At 41.0% G+C, this 16770-nt stretch overlaps 1 protein-coding gene across 1 annotated transcript in view; it reads left to right on the top strand.

The window, feature by feature from the left end:
• The window catches only part of LOC126375440 (protein mini spindles), a 59625-nt gene that overhangs the window by 28685 nt on the left and 14170 nt on the right, over window positions 1-16770 (top strand). The window contains exons 18-30 of the mRNA XM_050022356.1: window positions 3307-3476; window positions 3890-4054; window positions 5878-6113; window positions 6591-6828; window positions 7519-7654; window positions 8707-8900; window positions 9332-9552; window positions 10328-10519; window positions 12631-12763; window positions 13894-13998; window positions 14426-14506; window positions 15323-15510; window positions 16243-16470. Of these exons, the coding sequence (XP_049878313.1) occupies window positions 3307-3476; window positions 3890-4054; window positions 5878-6113; window positions 6591-6828; window positions 7519-7654; window positions 8707-8900; window positions 9332-9552; window positions 10328-10519; window positions 12631-12763; window positions 13894-13998; window positions 14426-14506; window positions 15323-15510; window positions 16243-16470 (2287 nt within the window). The remainder of the gene's footprint in view (window positions 1-3306; window positions 3477-3889; window positions 4055-5877; window positions 6114-6590; window positions 6829-7518; window positions 7655-8706; window positions 8901-9331; window positions 9553-10327; window positions 10520-12630; window positions 12764-13893; window positions 13999-14425; window positions 14507-15322; window positions 15511-16242; window positions 16471-16770) is intronic.

The raw sequence follows: 16770 nt of genomic DNA, 5'->3' as shown, positions 1-16770 counted from the left end.
CTGTGGTCGGAATTGGTGAGTTAACCAAAGCAGATACCTTAATTTCGCTTGGTCTAATCCCTTCCTCAGAAACAATATTTCCCAAATATTCTACGCTTGTTTCAAAGAATTTACATTTGTTTACATTGATCGTAAAGCCGGACGTACTTAAAGCTTGCAATGTTTGATCTAAGTATTCTAATCCTTCTTCAAAAGTGGAAAATGGAATTAGAAGATCATCAACATAGACCAATAGAAAATTCAGATGTTTAACAGCTCTACTGATTGCTCGCTGAAAGACTGATGGTCCATTACATATGCCGAATGGCATTTTTAAAAACTCAAAATGACCATCGGGCGTGACAAATGCAGTATATTTTACCGAGTCTGGGGCCACCGGGATTTGATAAAACCCGTGCTTCATGTCGATAGAAATATAGTATTTAGATTTACCTAATTTGTCAAGCTGGTCCTGTATGAGAGGGAGAGGGTACCTTTCCTTTTCTATAATTCTATTTAATGCTCTGAAGTCAATGCACACACGGTCACTTCCGTCTTTTTTCTTGACTAATAAAACAGGACTAGCATAATCCGAAGAGCTTTCACGAATTATACCAGTTTGCATCAACTCGGTTATAATTGCTTTGACCTTCTCCCTTTCAACCGGTGCCAGGCGATAGGGGCGGTAGTTAATGATCTTATCGTCTTTTAATCGAATGTGTAATTCGCCTGTCGTAACCGTACTAACACTTCCAGGGGAAGGGATGACTGAGGGATACTTTTCAAAAATGTCCTTAATTTTTTGCTGTAAGTCTGAATCTAGATGACAAATTAATTTTGACAGTCCAGCATCCGTATTTTCAGTATGTACATTAATTACATTAATACTATTCTCAGTAATATCAGAATTTGGAACTCGCACTATCCTACTGCCAGTATTATTTACAACAATTGTCATATCCGGGTGTTTAATTGCATTTGTTCCAATAATACAATCATAAACAAAGTCAGTATCACGCACTACATAAAGATCTAGTTCGAGACATACATCATCAAATCGGACAGGAGTAATCATCGAAGCGAACACGTGTACTTTTCCGTTACCTATACCATCTATATACAAAGATTGAGGTGTTAAATGACAACCAAGGCGTCTTGCAATAGATTCCTTAATAACACTGCAGCTCGCTCCGGTATCCAGTAAGCAATTGATTTTATGATCGTTAATGGTAACTTCAGTAATATTTAGTCATGCTTTATCAGAACTAGCCGGTTTGTGGGTATCACTTTGCTGACCACGCCTAAAAAAGCATTTCTCAGCAACGTGACCCATTTTTTTACAAACGCTACAAACGTTGGGTCCGGAGCGGCCCTCAGGATGACCTAACTGGCTATTTTTCTTTATTAGGGGATTTTCTGATTGAGGCGTAGATGGACACTGTGCCTTTAAATGTCCAGAACCACCACATTCATAACAACGCTTCTCCGCAGCAGCTCTAAGATCGGAGTCCGTTTTCAAACGTTTGACACTAGAGCTAAGCGTAGTCTGATCGAAATGCGATTGTTTCATCACGTTATTACTAATATCAAAAGGTCTTTTTCGGGGCAATTTCGTGTGGGTAGAAAGCAAAACAATAAGTTCAGCTGTGGCGGTTACAGAACTGTTAAGACAAGCCAATTTTACGTTTACATCACGTATACCACCACAAACAAGCTCAACCAGCTGAGATTCAGTAAAAGCTACTTTAGTGTTACGCAATAATCGAAGTTTCTCTCGAGCGTACTCGCAGTAAGTATTGGCCGAGTCGGAAGAGAATAACACAGCCTTTGTTAAACGTTCAGATAAATTTTTCCTTTCGGGAAAAAGTTCCAGAATCTCCTTCTTAAAGTTTTCCCAAGAACGTCCGTCCTCGGGTTCCCAAGACTCGAACCAAGTTAAAGCTGATCCCCGTAGGGCCTTACCGGCTTTAGCAGTCTGCTGTATGCCGCTCCATTTAAATTCTTCTCCAAGTTTCTCGATATTCTGGCACCACGTGACTGCGCCATTTTCGCTTTTCTCTGGGTCGAAGATCGGAAGCGCGACGTCATCATGTTGAGGCCTCGAGGACAGGGCGTCGCGTATGGTCTTTAGAAGCTCTCCCAGGAGACCCGGATCCATTGCCTATAACGTGTAATTATTAAATATTAATATTTTGTTTTAAAGGTTATCCCACTTCTGATGATAATTAATGAATATGAAAAACAGAAATAAGAGCAATAAATCTAATTTGAACTATACTTAGACGATTTGCATTTAAGCTACTTTTTAAATTTATCTCATTTTACTGTCGTATCGGTATTAATTGAACAAAGCAAACAAGTACACAATCGAAGTAGTCATTTTATTGAACATAAGCATTTTAACAGCATGGCTGAGCAAATAATAATCACTAGAATACTAGAAAAACTATTATAATTAATAATTCTACATTTACCATATTATATTTACTAAGATAACAAATTTACGTGGAAATTAGAACATAGTTTTGTACGGAATTTAGATTTTCTATAAGTACAAACAGACAGGGATACTTATCTTTAAAAATAGCAGTCGGGAGGCAGAGCAGAGCTGGTCACCCAGCGGCGTCTCGAGCAATAATGATTCCATAGCAAAGCCTGCCCTTCTTTTTAGCCTACCCCTACCCCACCTCTCGATACGTCACCGACTCGTCTTTCCAAAACATATTTAAATAATTATTGTGGTAAGTATGGTTTGTCTCACTTATGCTGATATTATTTTAGAACATTATAATAGCCATAAAAGTACACCATAATATTATAAATGAGTTTTAAGTTTTATAGGTTTTACAAACAATTTACATAGCGCCTAAAATAACTTTAATGCAATCACGTAGATTTAAATATTGTAACACGTGCGTACATGTATACGTGGTTGCGTACATGCGTGCTAATATACCGTGTGTATCTAATCTAGCCCACAAGATCCCACTGGTGGACCTCCCCTTCCTCTTTCCATTTCTCACGGTCCTGTGCGTACTCCGGCCAGTCCCTCCGGCAAGCGTTCAAGTCGTCACGCCATCTCTTTCGAGGTCTACCACGCCGCTTGTACCCGTCATGAGGCATCCAATGCGTGCCTGTATCCACCCACTGCTGGATATAGGCCTCCTCTCTCTCACGCCATCCTTTCCGGTCCTGTGCAAATCTCATCCATTGCTTTCCGGCATACCTCACAATGTCATCCGACCATCGAGCTGGTGGTCTGCCACGATATCGCTTACCTTTCTTTGGTCACCATTCAGTAACTAACTTCACAATTTACTTCCACAGTGCCACCAAAATCGTTTCCCCGTGAAGAGCTGTTAGTGTGCGTGCCCACGCTGTACGCGTGCTTGGAGGAGCGCGCCGCTGACGTGCGCAAGGCTGCGGCCGACTGCGTGCTGCCTTTCATGCTGCACTTGGGGTATGAGGCCATGCACAAGCAGATTGACAAGATCAAGGTCAGTTAAACGCCTCAATGTATTTATTTTATTTATTTTTATTTATTTCAACTTCTTTATAACTTGGGACTTGTTTAATGAAAATGGATTCGCGTTGGACTATAATAAAAATGTTATACAGGGTGTTAGTGACATCGTAATGAAAACTTTGAGAGATGATTCAGACCATGGTACTGAGTTGATGTCAAGTGGAATAAAATAATTAAAAACGCTCTAAAATGTTCATGAATTGATATCAACTCAGTACCATGATCTGAATCATCCCCCTTAGTACTTGTTACGGTGTCACTAACACCCCGTATATATTCATGAAAATGTTAGTGAAATATTTATGTTAAATTACATTGTAAGTAGCGTGCGTGGCTAAGTGTTTATATATGATCGCTACATCCAAACCCTTGCTTGTTTATCAGCCGGCGTCAAAGTCAGTAGTCCAAGCAGCCCTCGACAAAGCGCGGCCGAGCCTGCCAGTGCAGCCACTCCCAGCCAAGTCCAAGAAGGAGGACAGTCGCGGCGTCAAGACTGGCGGTGCCTTGAAGAAGGATGCTGAGAAGAAGACTGCGCCTGCCAAGGGCAAGGTAAACTGCTGCTTCTTTTGAATTATGAATACAAAAACCTCTCGATAACTAATTCATCCACGCCAAGTTCAAACCCTTTAGGAGGCCCCCTTTATTATTTTTTTTGGTTCATTTATTTGATTAGTAGGAAATCCGGACGGATTCAGCTCAAATGGACGCGCAGCTTTAGTCAAAAGAGTTGTCTTTTTAATATTAAATAAAGAATAATATAGCTTACTACGTATAGAACGTAACTCTGCGCTCCGCACCTATTCGTATTAGATTCACCCTCTGGGTTTCTTTATTCTTAATTGTACCTTACGTATGGAGATATAGATTTTTGTATGGAGTATCCGGGGGGTGTGCTTTTGGGGTTACATGAACTAAGAGATAATTAATTTCTTATGAACTCTGGATCTGGAGGTATAAAAGAATGGGAATTATTTTAGACATTGGATTTGATTATATAAAAATACATTGTGAATTTAGAAAATATATTTATTACATTTATTTTTTTAATAGATCTCCAAGAGTGTCGATCAAGATTACAGTAAAAATGGCGCCCAGTTACGTATCAAATCCAATATCAATCTTGAGGTACACTGTTGGAGTCTATTAAATAAATATTGTGTTAATTATATAATTTGTTTTTATGTAATTAGAATTTTATCTAACCAAAATTAGGGCTCTTATTAGTATTAGTAGGAGTTAGTAATAGTGAGATCACAGTGAGATAATTCGAATAAATAAAAGCAGTCTATAATAAAAAGTTTTATAATGCATAAACCATAAACAAAGTTAATAAAACTAATAGTCGATGAAGCTGTATAAGCTAAGTTCTTTGCAAAGTAATTATAATTTTATAAAAAAATAAAACGTCAATGTCAACAACTCAGTCATAGAAATCGTTGACAGAAATGGTGTATAAATGTTCTAAAGAACGCGGATATATGTGATTAAAACTATTTCTCTTAAAGTTATAATGATAATAATTCGTGTGTGCGTTAACTTCTAATGTGATGTCATTATAATGTATATATATGTAATCCGTGTCTGTGGTGTCCTAAATAATAAATGTTTCTTTCTTTCTTCTATAATCAATTAAGGTATTGACGATTAAGGACGACTTGATTGCTCTAGCCACAGAGGCGGCCTATCAGCTCGCGACAGCAAACACTTGAGGATCCCGATACCGACCCTCTCATTCAGCGCTTATCGCTATCGTCTCACTAGGGTCGATTGATTCTTTTAAATATGATAATCTCAGGCGACGCCGACGCCCTGAGCCGAAGTTCGCGCCCAACTGGGTACCCTACTGTTGTCATAAATTTTGTACCAGGTTAGAACCCTCAGCGCTCCTCATTTGCCCGGCCAAGTTGCGTAAAAAAAAGGTAGTCATATACCGGTTTTGATATGCATATTTATGTCCGACCAAACTTCAAACCCCTCGCCTACACAAATAGTAGTTTATTTTAATAATAGTTCTTTGCGATACAGGGTAAACCGGCTTGCTTACCGACTGCGCTAGCGCAAGCCTCGATGGTTTTCAGTTTAAATTGGGTAGTTTCCTAAGTCAAAGATAAATTATGAAATTCTGACTACTAAATAAAGACCTATCGAAAGGTGACAAAAAACGTTTTCTTTTTACAATTTAACTTATGAATTTAATAAAGGAAAACCATTATGTCACGTTTTTCTATACCGTCATAAGTTGCTTTCACATACAAATTCCGTAGTAGCTTCGTGTTTTGACGTTTAGTAAAAAGTAACTGATTCGACTAGTTGGAATCTAGCTAATTAATTACTTTAAAGATTTCTATTATTAAATTCAATATTTATCGCAGATCGTGAAGCCGGCATCAGCGTCTAGCCGAGGCAAGAAGGAAGACGAGGACTGCACCCCTCTGCTCCCCAACAATAACGCCAAGAACCAGCGTATCATCGATGACCAGAAACTGAAGGTTTTGAAGTGGAACTTCACCACCCCTAGAGAAGAGTTCTTCGAGCTGCTCAAAGAACAGATGACTACAGCTGGCTTAAACAAACAGCTGATCGCTAACATGTTCCATAATGACTTCAGGTGAGTTTGATAGACATATTAATTCAAATAGACCCGTATTAATTCAACCCGTGGGGGTAAAAAGGGGGTGCAATGTTTGTATGATGCTTCTATACTTGTTTTGTATTATATCAAATGTCATGTTTATTGGGTTCACGATTGGCCTCTATATCTCTTGTCGGTGTAGCATTCCTCTCCATGCAACTTTTTAGGGAAATATAGCAGTGGTTTCCCTCTTGCCTTCTGCCCCGCAGTACTTTGTATGACGCGCGTGGGATGACGCCCAGAGGCTCCTGTCCTCCGCTTCTGAATAATACTAACAATTACTGCTACCCTCTGTCAGAATGATGATGATGATGTCCAATTGAGAGTCTACCTTCTGAGACGCATTGAAGAAGGTTTTACGCGTGTTTATCGTTTGGCATTGCTCAGTTCGTCTCGGCCTGCGTATTGAAATATCATTTCCACAATGAACTAATATTTTTAATTTTGTTTCAGATACCATCTAAAAGCAATAGAGGCCCTATCTGAAGACTTAATTGAGAACGGTCCGGCGCTTATGGCCAATCTGGACCTGGTCCTCAAGTGGCTGACCCTCAGGTTCTTCGACACCAACCCGACAGTCATCCTGAAGGGTCTGGAGTACCTCTCCATAGTATTCCAGTATCTTATGGATAGTGATTACACTATGGCGGAGTATGAGGCATATTGTTTCATCCCGTATTTGGTGCTCAAGGTAAATCCTGGTACCCATTTCTATCTATCTATCTCCCTACCGTTATTCTGTTTTCACAGGGTCCACTTACCTAACCTGAAGATTTAACAGGTCCAGTTTTTTTTTTACAAAAGCGACTACCTGTCTCAACCGCGTAGAAGAAAACCAACCCAATACAAGTTAAGTTAATTCTCGGGAATGTGGGTTTCCTCACCACGTTTTGTTTCCCTGAGTGTCCCTTCTAGTAGTATTATTCTTTAATATATCTCGAATATTATTGTCTTCTCTCAATTATTGACTATTGGGCAAGCGGTGCGCGCACGTTATGATCGATCACCGAAGGCATGTATCGCGCGAATTTAATTGCTTACTCATTATACGTTTCGTCACGTCACAAATGATTATGCACGTGCACGTGTGCTCGCTCAGCGGTGAAGAAAAACATCATGAGGAAAAAAAACCCACATTCCCGAGAAATGCATTTTCGGAGGTATGTGACCTAATCTGTATTGGGCTGGTTTTCTCTTCGCGGCTTAAAATGACAGACAGGCAGTCGCTTCTGTAAAAACCCAGTCCTGTCAAATCTTCAGGTTAGATAAGCGGACCCTGTGAGAAACGGGATAATGCTAAGGAGATGACGATGATGACTCATTATACGTTTCAAAAGTGTTTTCTTTCTTGTACCTTTATCGCATACAACAATTGTTACAGGTTGGTGACCCAAAAGACTCTGTTCGTAACGGCGTGAAAGCCCTGTTTAGGCAGATTTGTGTGGTCTATTCAGTTACCAAACTGTTTGGGTACTTGATGGAAGGACTCAAATCTAAGAACGCTAGGCAGAGAGCAGGTAAGATTTTTTCTTAATGTATTTAAAAATATATATGTAGCTAGATTCTTAGATCATTTGGTATACGTCGCTTGTAATCATAATGACTAAAATAAAGTTGCCTAAATGCATCAAAACAAAAAGAGTCATGCACTTTTTTTCACGGCTGTGCAAGCCAATTCTGGAGCGGCAAATTTACTACACACTGGGCAGGAGAAGCCTTCGACAGTTGGAATGTCTTGAACTTGGTGTCGTTTCACTCTCCTACTCGTCAGAGTCTGGAACCAGGTGTTGTCGTGAGCTTGACGCCCATCGAGCACACGCTTTCTCCACACACTGAGCTTCTCCCATGCCACGTTGTCGATACCAAACGACCTCATGTCTCTCTTAGCGCAATCGTTGAATCGTAGCACCGGTCTCCCATAGTACATAATAGAAATAGCATCACTTGTATCGCCTCTAACTTTATACGAACAAACTATCTTCCCCGGAATATCCACAGCGTCGTGGTTGACACTGTGACTTGTGCTGAGTGAGGCCCTTTTATCTCAGGATGTCCAACACCACCTTATGATCATTCTAATGCACATCCTCCTATGTTTTTGTAATTGTTTTGTGAAGTTTTTTAAGTGATGTTATTGTCTTTTCTTTAGGTGTGGCGTCCTTTTATAATCTCTCTCTCTTTATTTAAGAGCTGCGCTCTTGTCGGTGGAGTAAACGCCTCAATTTTCATTACTCCATAGATAGGGCGTGTAGAACGGTGGTTGCCCCAATCGCCTTCTGTTCCGCAGTACACCGACCAATTTCTCAATCGATGATGTTCTAACTAGAGCCCTACCAGAATCCATTTCCTCAGCCTCCAACCAGTACTGATACCGCTGCTGCCCGGCACCAGGGGTGCGCTTTTGAAGTAGCAGCGCCTACTCGCTACGTCACAAGATCGTCATAGAACCTAAGTAGCATTTTATAGGTTAACACATCCCAGTGAGCTACCCACTACGTTCTTCTAATCCTGTCGCTGTGTGTGTTGTGTCTTTTATAATAAACAATTTATATTCTATTCTACTCCATAGAATGCTTGGAATGCATCGGGCACCTGATAGAAACTTATGGATCGACGGTGATGTCCCCAACGGGCGCTGTGGCGCTCAAGGAGCTGGCCAGGCATATCGGAGACAGGGACAACGCTGTAAGATCTGCCGCGTTGAATTGTGTCGCCAGCGCATACTTCCTAGAGGGCGAGAAGGTGTATAAGATGATTGGGCAGGTAAGATTTTATGATTATTTTTTATCAGATGCTTTCCGCCCACGACTTTGCTTGTAAGGGCTTTGTAACTGAATATGATAGCATTAAAAATTAAGTATATATTACATTACACAAACATTGTGCAGCATATTATAAGCAAAGATTTTTTTTATTTTGCTCTGTCCAGATATTATCATACAGGAAATTATCATACCCTGGTATAAAATAATGGAATACAAAAAAAAAAATATAAGTGATTTATATTTCTGTTGCTTATTTTTTAAGAATCCGTCTAAAAACATGGTACCTCGCGATTCCTAGACGATGATATCCAAAATTACTTCTCGCTGTATACTCAATCACTCATCACTCATTCACCACTCGTCACTCACTCACCACTCGTTACTCACTCACCACTCGTCACTCACTCACTTATAAACATTGCCCCCCAGATATCAGACAAGGACTTATCCCTCCTAGAAGAGCGCATCAAGCGCGCCGGCAAGAGCCGCAGCGCGGAAGCCCGGCGCTCTATGGTGGTGCCTCTATCTGCTTCCGGGAGACCCATACAGCCGGTGGTGGATGACGAGCCAAGGAGGGTCATACAGGAGGCGCCACAGGAGTATGAGGAGGAAGAGGAGGAGGAGCCTGTACCTCCGCCTGTGATTGCCCCGTGAGTTACACTACATAAATGATTCTGATAACGCCCTCCGTGGCCCAGTGGTTGAGCGTTAGGCTCACGATCCGGAGGTCCCGGGTCCGAATCCCGGTGGGAAAATATCACAAAAATTACTTTTTGATCCCTAGTTTGGTTAGGACATTACAGGCTGATCACCTGATTGTCCGAAAGTAAGATGATCCGTGCTTCGGAAGACGTTAAGCCGTTGGTCCCAGTTACTACTACAGGGGCCTTTGGCGGCTCAATAATAACCCTGACACTAGTTGTTGTTGTTGAGGTTGATAATTCACCTCACAACTCATACGAGAGAAGAAGAATACAGCAAGTCTAGTGTGGATTTTCAAAATAGTTGTTTTAATTGGCTACTTGACAATTGTAACAATAAAATATGAAATGACGGATTTTTATCATTTTACGATAATGCGATTTCGTGTGACGTCACATTTCACAAAATAAACAAAAACTATCTATCAGGTTTCAAGTGATACTGTCTGACAGTTTCTTTGTTTGTTGAACTGTGACGTCACTGGGAAAATGTCACGTGACCAACCGATTTCGCGCGAAAATTGAAATAGTAGAAGAAAAGGTATGTTTTTTGTACGATATAAAGCTTTTACGGGAAAATAAAATATTTTAATAGGTATAAAATAAGCGCTTGCGTTTTTTATAATACTTATCCGAAAACTATCAAGTAGCCAAATGTTTGTATATAAGAAATTCCCATAAAGACAAGGTCAACTACATAACTGACCGATCTTATCACTTGCAGTAGAGCTCCAGAACCGAAGGTGATTATGGGTCCGTTCGGGCTGGACCCGCAGCTGATAGCAGAACTAGACGCGGCGGTGCCACACTTGTCGAGACCTCAGCTGCCCGAGTTGGACCTCAAGTTCTTGGACGAGCCTATACCAGCCTCCACTGTTCCACGGGTGCCGAGACCCGCACCGCCTGTCCGTCAGAGGTTTGTTCGCTATACTTTCTGAAGATTCCGTGCTTCGGAAGACAAACCGATAGTCCCGGGTTAGTAATCCAATCACCTCCACCAACATATGCTACACATATTTGTGTCAAAGAGTTTTTTAGCGAAGTAATTTCAGATGGTCTGACAGAAAGCTCGGTGAGGTCTGGGTACTTAGTTCATCTTGTGATGGGGTACTATAGGTGTACCAGAATCTGATGGCAAATGGGGAAATAAAATTTCTATAGTAAGCAACACTCGGGTAATTGGATGAAAACGTCTTGATACTTTTTATTTTTGGACATTATATGGACATTATATAAAGTACTTATTGTATGCAATACAGTATTGCTTTCGTTCTATTTTTTGCCCTGTCGTGTCCAGTATTGTCCGCCCGGTCGTCTTGTGAACGCTAACGCCTGAATGTGAGTTTGTCTGTTTATCCACTCATCACGTCAAAACTAAGCAACGGAACGACTTGAGATTTTGTATGGAGATAGATGGAATGGAACATAGGTATGCTATTTTTTATCCAACCTCTAGATTCCAACAGTTGCTTGAAGCGATAGATGTCGCTAGCGAAGCTGCGGGCAAAATCTAGCTAGTGTAGGTAGGTATATATAAAAAAACAAAATATTTATGAAAAGATCACTTTATATTATTATGCTATTTCCAAATCAAAACTGTCCAGGTTATTTGTTTTCTTTCCACCTCTCTTCTTTTTACCGGGTGCACTAAATACACTTCCATTCCGTCTACCTTCAGCAATTATTCGTCGTGTGGTAGTGCTAGGAACTCCTATAAATAGGTCACAGGTTAATAACTAATAATATAGGAAAAATATATTCAAGTGTTAAGACTAGTTAGTCCTACTTACCGGTCAACTTTGGACGCGTTTTAAAATCGAAGATTGCGGTTGATCTCCAACTGCTTGTTCACTAATTTTACAATAAACAATGTAAACAATCTTTCTTGCTTGTGATCGAAGTGGTTTTTTCGATATTCTTACGAAATTCAGAATAATTTCAAGGAATCTTTGGAAAATCTCAGTATTATTGACAAAACATGTACTTAGACATGACAGGAGACAGTTTAATATTACCATAGGAAAATCAATATTTTTTTTTTACTTTTTTTATGCCATCAGATTCTGGTAGACCTATACCCCAATTGGGATATAATCATGTGCTTTATTCATCATCACTAATTTAAGATCCACGCTCTTGTCCGTGTGGCATTCTCCATGCTACTTTTTTAGGGAAAATATACGGCCTCCGTGGTCCAGTGGTGGAGCGTTGAGCTCACGATCCGGAAGTCCTGGGTTCGAATGCCGGTGGGGACATATCACCAAAATCACTTTGTGATCCCTAGTTTGGTTAGGACATTACATGCTGATCACATAATCGTTCGTAAGACGATCCGTGCTTCAGAAGGCAGATTAAGCCGTTGGTCCCGGTTACTACTTACTGATGTTACATGAGTCATGTAAGGGGCCTTTGGCGGCTCAATAGTAACCCTGACACCAGGGTTGATGAGGTTAGTAATCCACCTCATAACCCACACGATAGAAGAAGAAGGGAAAATTGAGCAGTGGTATCCCTCTTGCCTTCCGCTCCGCGGTCCTCTACCTGATGATGATGTTTATTTATTTATTGAGGAAATCTAACAGCACGGAATCTTAAATAAATACGTACAAACATAAGATAGAATGAGGCCAATTACAAGCTTCCACATATGGAACCTAATCAAATCCAAAAATAGTTAAGTATACTTACAAAATTAAATAATGAAATTAAATACTCGCTGCTGAGATTACCAATATCAAATTAGTTGCAGTTGATAAATAATAATAAAATAATAAACTAGACTTGTCTTCAATAAAACGCCGAAATTCGTCGCCAATTGTTATGTCTTCAATAAAACGCCAGAATTAATTAATCCGTTTATTATGAGGAAAACACAGTCGAGAGCCTTTTTAGCGGCAAACCAAGAGAGCGAGACAGACAACCGGAGTGACCGAAAGGGAAAGCAATTCGGATACACAACAGCTGTCATCACTGCAGAGTCGATTAAATGTAGTATGTGTATGTTATGTGTGTATAAAATTGTTACAGTACGATGCCGATGTCCCCGCCGCGGCTGACGACGCAGCACCCGTTGGTGACCCCGCTGGTGAGCACGCAGCCCAACATGGACGACTCGCAGCTCTGCATCACCATACATGCCATCGCCAGCCCGGACCTTAACGTGAGTACCAAGCATGTACTAACGGCATCATCACATATGTATCCCCGAACGGGTAGGCAGAGTCCTCGACAAGCCGAGATTTCCAGACCTTAAAAACATTTGGTCTATATGGTATATGTAATGTGTTCCTGTTGCAGTTTGTCCTTTAATCTCCTCAGCCATAACACCTTGCGAAATGACGTACATACAAGAATGATACATTCACCTTCAACAAGTTTATCTATTATAATTCATCATCATCATCAATTTAAGAGCTCAATTCAACGCTCTTGTCGGTGTAGCATTTAAAATACTCGCCATGCTACTTTTTTAGGGAAAAATAGGGCAGTGGTTTCCCTCTTGGCTTCCGCCCGCAGTACTCTGTCTGACGCAAGTGGGATGGCGCCCAGAGTAGTCTATTACAAAGCCATACTAGGATTGCTGTCCTCCGCCTCTGAATAGTACTGACAGTTACTGCTGCCCTCTGTCAGGTTCCAGGTTACAGTCCCTGTGACTTGCTCCTTCCGTCCTGCATTGCCGTACCGATGGCTCCCATCATCGCCTTTGCAACCGTTGAGGTCTTCACCCGTATCCCTGGGCAAGGGTTCTATTATAATTACGTTGAATAAATTATTATGATTCTGATTATATACACACTCGTCGCCAGCTATGTTTAAGTTCTCACTCCGGAGTGAGATCGACGGCCATATAAGACTAAAGTAACACCCATAGGGGGTGATATCAAAGCCAGACAAATTGGTGCGGGGGTTTTACCTTTTTATTAACTATTATTCCATAACCGAAATAAGAGGCGACCCTATTGTCATTAAGCGGGCACAAATTGTGGAAACTACGTGATGTTTTAAAGTCGAATGAATACTAATAACATTACATCATGGAAGGTGTTGCTGGCAACACAAGTATAAACATTTACATACATAAACAGCCTATATACGTCTGGGCACAGGCCTCCCCTCAATCAACCGGAGGTAGAACTTGGAAGTAGAACCTTCGAACTCTCACCATCTACACCTACAGTCCACACACACCAAGAGCCGAACAGTAGGCAGTATATTATACATCTAGTCTTCGCTAATTATGTAAAAGGCAAATGTTTATGATTTTTGTATTGATTTTAATGATATCCGCAGGCGGCCATTCGAGCGCTGTCACATATTTCCGGCGTGCTCGTGTCGGGACGCGGCGCGGCCCTGGCTGCGCACGAGGAGAAATTGGTTACTGCCATCGCTGCACAGGTATATATAGTATTTATATTTGTGGCGGACCCAACTAGTTGGCCACCTAGTTCCGCCCACATGCAACAGATGGCGTCACATTCAATAATGCAGTCTTCAAGCAGTCGTGAAACGCGATATCGAAGTTTACACAGCAAGACGCATATATACAACTTCCAACATAACACCGTTGGATCGTCGATCCCTAGTCACACTACCAACTTTTGGCTAGCGGGGTACTATGCTCAGTTCGGTACCCCGAAAGCATCCTTTGGCGGCAGCACACCCTCGCCGCCAAACTGGTGACCCCGACTTGATCACGACTATATATATATCACGATTAGATATATAGATAATTAGATTTAGTATTGATTTACTCCCAATTATTGGTACTTTTGTCTGTTTTTATTTGTGCTTATTATTTTTTTGTAATTGTTTGTTACTTTAGGTCCGACACCTTCGCACTGGGACCGCTGATGCGCAGGAGACGCTACCCGCTTACAAGTATCTCGCCGGAGCACTCAACACTGTGAGTACTATTAAACAGAATGACCAGTTCAGTACAATTATTTATTGATTATATTTCAATAACATTTTACAATAGTCTCAATGCGCGGTAAGAATTAGATCTGTCAAAGTACGTAAGCTAGTGTTGAGACGTTCATTAGCATAGTGACGTATCAGTCGATATTAGTTCGATCGATTGTTTTCTATCTAACAGTACATTTTACATTATAAATTGCGTGTGTGTGTTTTATCAAAGCAATAATAAACGTCTATTTATTGGACTTTCATTCAAAGCGAGACATGTGTTTCGAACGAGATGGATCGGGTTGAGCAGACGAGACTCGCGGTACACGTCTCACAATACGTGTATCTGACTTACGAAGGTCTGTATTCAACAGTGGAACTTTACATCAAGGCTTTTTATGTGAATCTGATGGTCTAGAATTGTACAGTCATGATTTTTTTATGGAAGATCGGTAGGCATTGGACGTGACGATATAGCCGAGACTTGGTGTGGGATATTAACGTCTTAGGGGTGGGATCTCAACTAAATATGAACTATCACAGGAAAGCTAAAAACTTAGTGTGATCGGTCATTTACCAAAAAATATTTTTGTATGCAGTATTTTTAAAAGTAATAATAAAATTGGTGCCTTTCACATAAAAAGTAAAGTGGCTATGGAATTTGAGAAACAGTTGAGTTGTTGTAGTTAGGTGTTTGCAGGAGCAGTAGTAAAAGAGAGTTGGGTTGAACCGGCGACAGCGGTTCTCATACAAAATGCGCGTTAGGAGCTTTCCAAGGTCTTTGTTTGATTCCGTGGTATCGTCCCCCGTGCAGTTCTACGAGACGGGCGGGTGCGGGTCGCACGTGGGCGAGGCGGCGCTGGCGGCGCTGCTGGGCGAGCTGCTGCGTGTGCTGGGCGCGGGCGGCGCCGCGGCCGGCGGCGACCACGAGCGCCTCGCCAGGATCCTCAACAACGTGTGCGTGCGGGTGCTGGAGCACACCCAGCGTACGCCGCTGCTCTGGTCAGTCCTAGCTCATACCACATATCATCCCTACGGCTAACGTGCCTACCTAAGCACGGATCATCTTACTTTTGGAAAATCAACTGATCAGTCTGTAATGGTTATGTTGGTCCCGGTTACTACTTACTGATGTAAGTACGTAGTCGTCACATGAGTCATGTCAGGGGCCTATGGCGGCTCAATAATAACCCTGACACCGTTGATGGGGTTGGTAATCCATCTCACAACCAACACGATAGAAGAAGAAGATCCCTGGAAAGGCTTAATTACTTAAGCGCCATTTCCAGAAAAAAAAAACCGTTTAAAGTATTTTGTTTTTTTCATCATAACTTTGTACCTATTTATCCAAATTTAGGTGACGTCAACGTAATATGACACTGTTTTTTCATTTTCTGTATCTAGCGATACATCTCATGACATGGACTGTTAACATGCTTTTCCAGTGACTATATAACTTTAATATTCGGCAGATTATCCGTAATAAAAACTGTTCTTTCGTACGTCTAGTTTTGGTAGTACATTTACGGTTTACGTTTATAAAATAAGCACTTCTCAACTTCTACTTAGAATTCATCTTTTACTTGGAATATTTGTTTATTTAAGCCACCAAACTTTATTACATAGATTTTTATTTTTTCGAAAATGCCATTTAAGTTTTCGAAAATTCCACTTAATATCAACTCAGTTTTCGTTACGGTGTCACTAACACCCTGTACTTATTACTCCCAACAGCGCAATAGTGTCACTGCTGCACGAGTCTATCGGCGTGTCGGACCCGGCGTACCCGCGCTACCAGGACCTGCTGCTCAAGTGCTTCTGGAAGACGTTGAAGATGATAGCCTCCTGGGACGTGCACTCTGTCGACTACGACGCCGTGCTGTATAAGATACACCTGTTCTACAAGGCTTACCCGAACAGCTATTGGAAGAAGAATCCAGAGATCAGTGATACGCCTTACAGGTAAGATTTGTGAATAGAATATAATATATTTATTTAAAGTAATAAGGTTTTGACTGTAACCTGGACCCTGACAGAGGGCAGCAGTAACTGTCAATACTATTCAGAAGCGTAGGACAGGAGTCCTAGTATGGCTTTTTTATACATGTAAATTGAGTCGTGTACTAAGGTTCAAGACAAACAGAGAAATTCTGAATACTAAATAAAGACGAATCTAAAACTAACGAAAAACATTTTCTTTTTTCTATTTAACTTATTTATGAATTTAAATCAAGAAAAATGTAATAATAAGTCCGACATTTT

The sequence above is a fragment of the Pectinophora gossypiella genome, chromosome 19 (assembly GCF_024362695.1).
Source record: "Pectinophora gossypiella chromosome 19, ilPecGoss1.1, whole genome shotgun sequence".
Lineage (NCBI taxonomy): Eukaryota > Metazoa > Arthropoda > Insecta > Lepidoptera > Gelechiidae > Pectinophora > Pectinophora gossypiella.
This window is presented reverse-complemented; position numbering and strand designations above follow the sequence as displayed.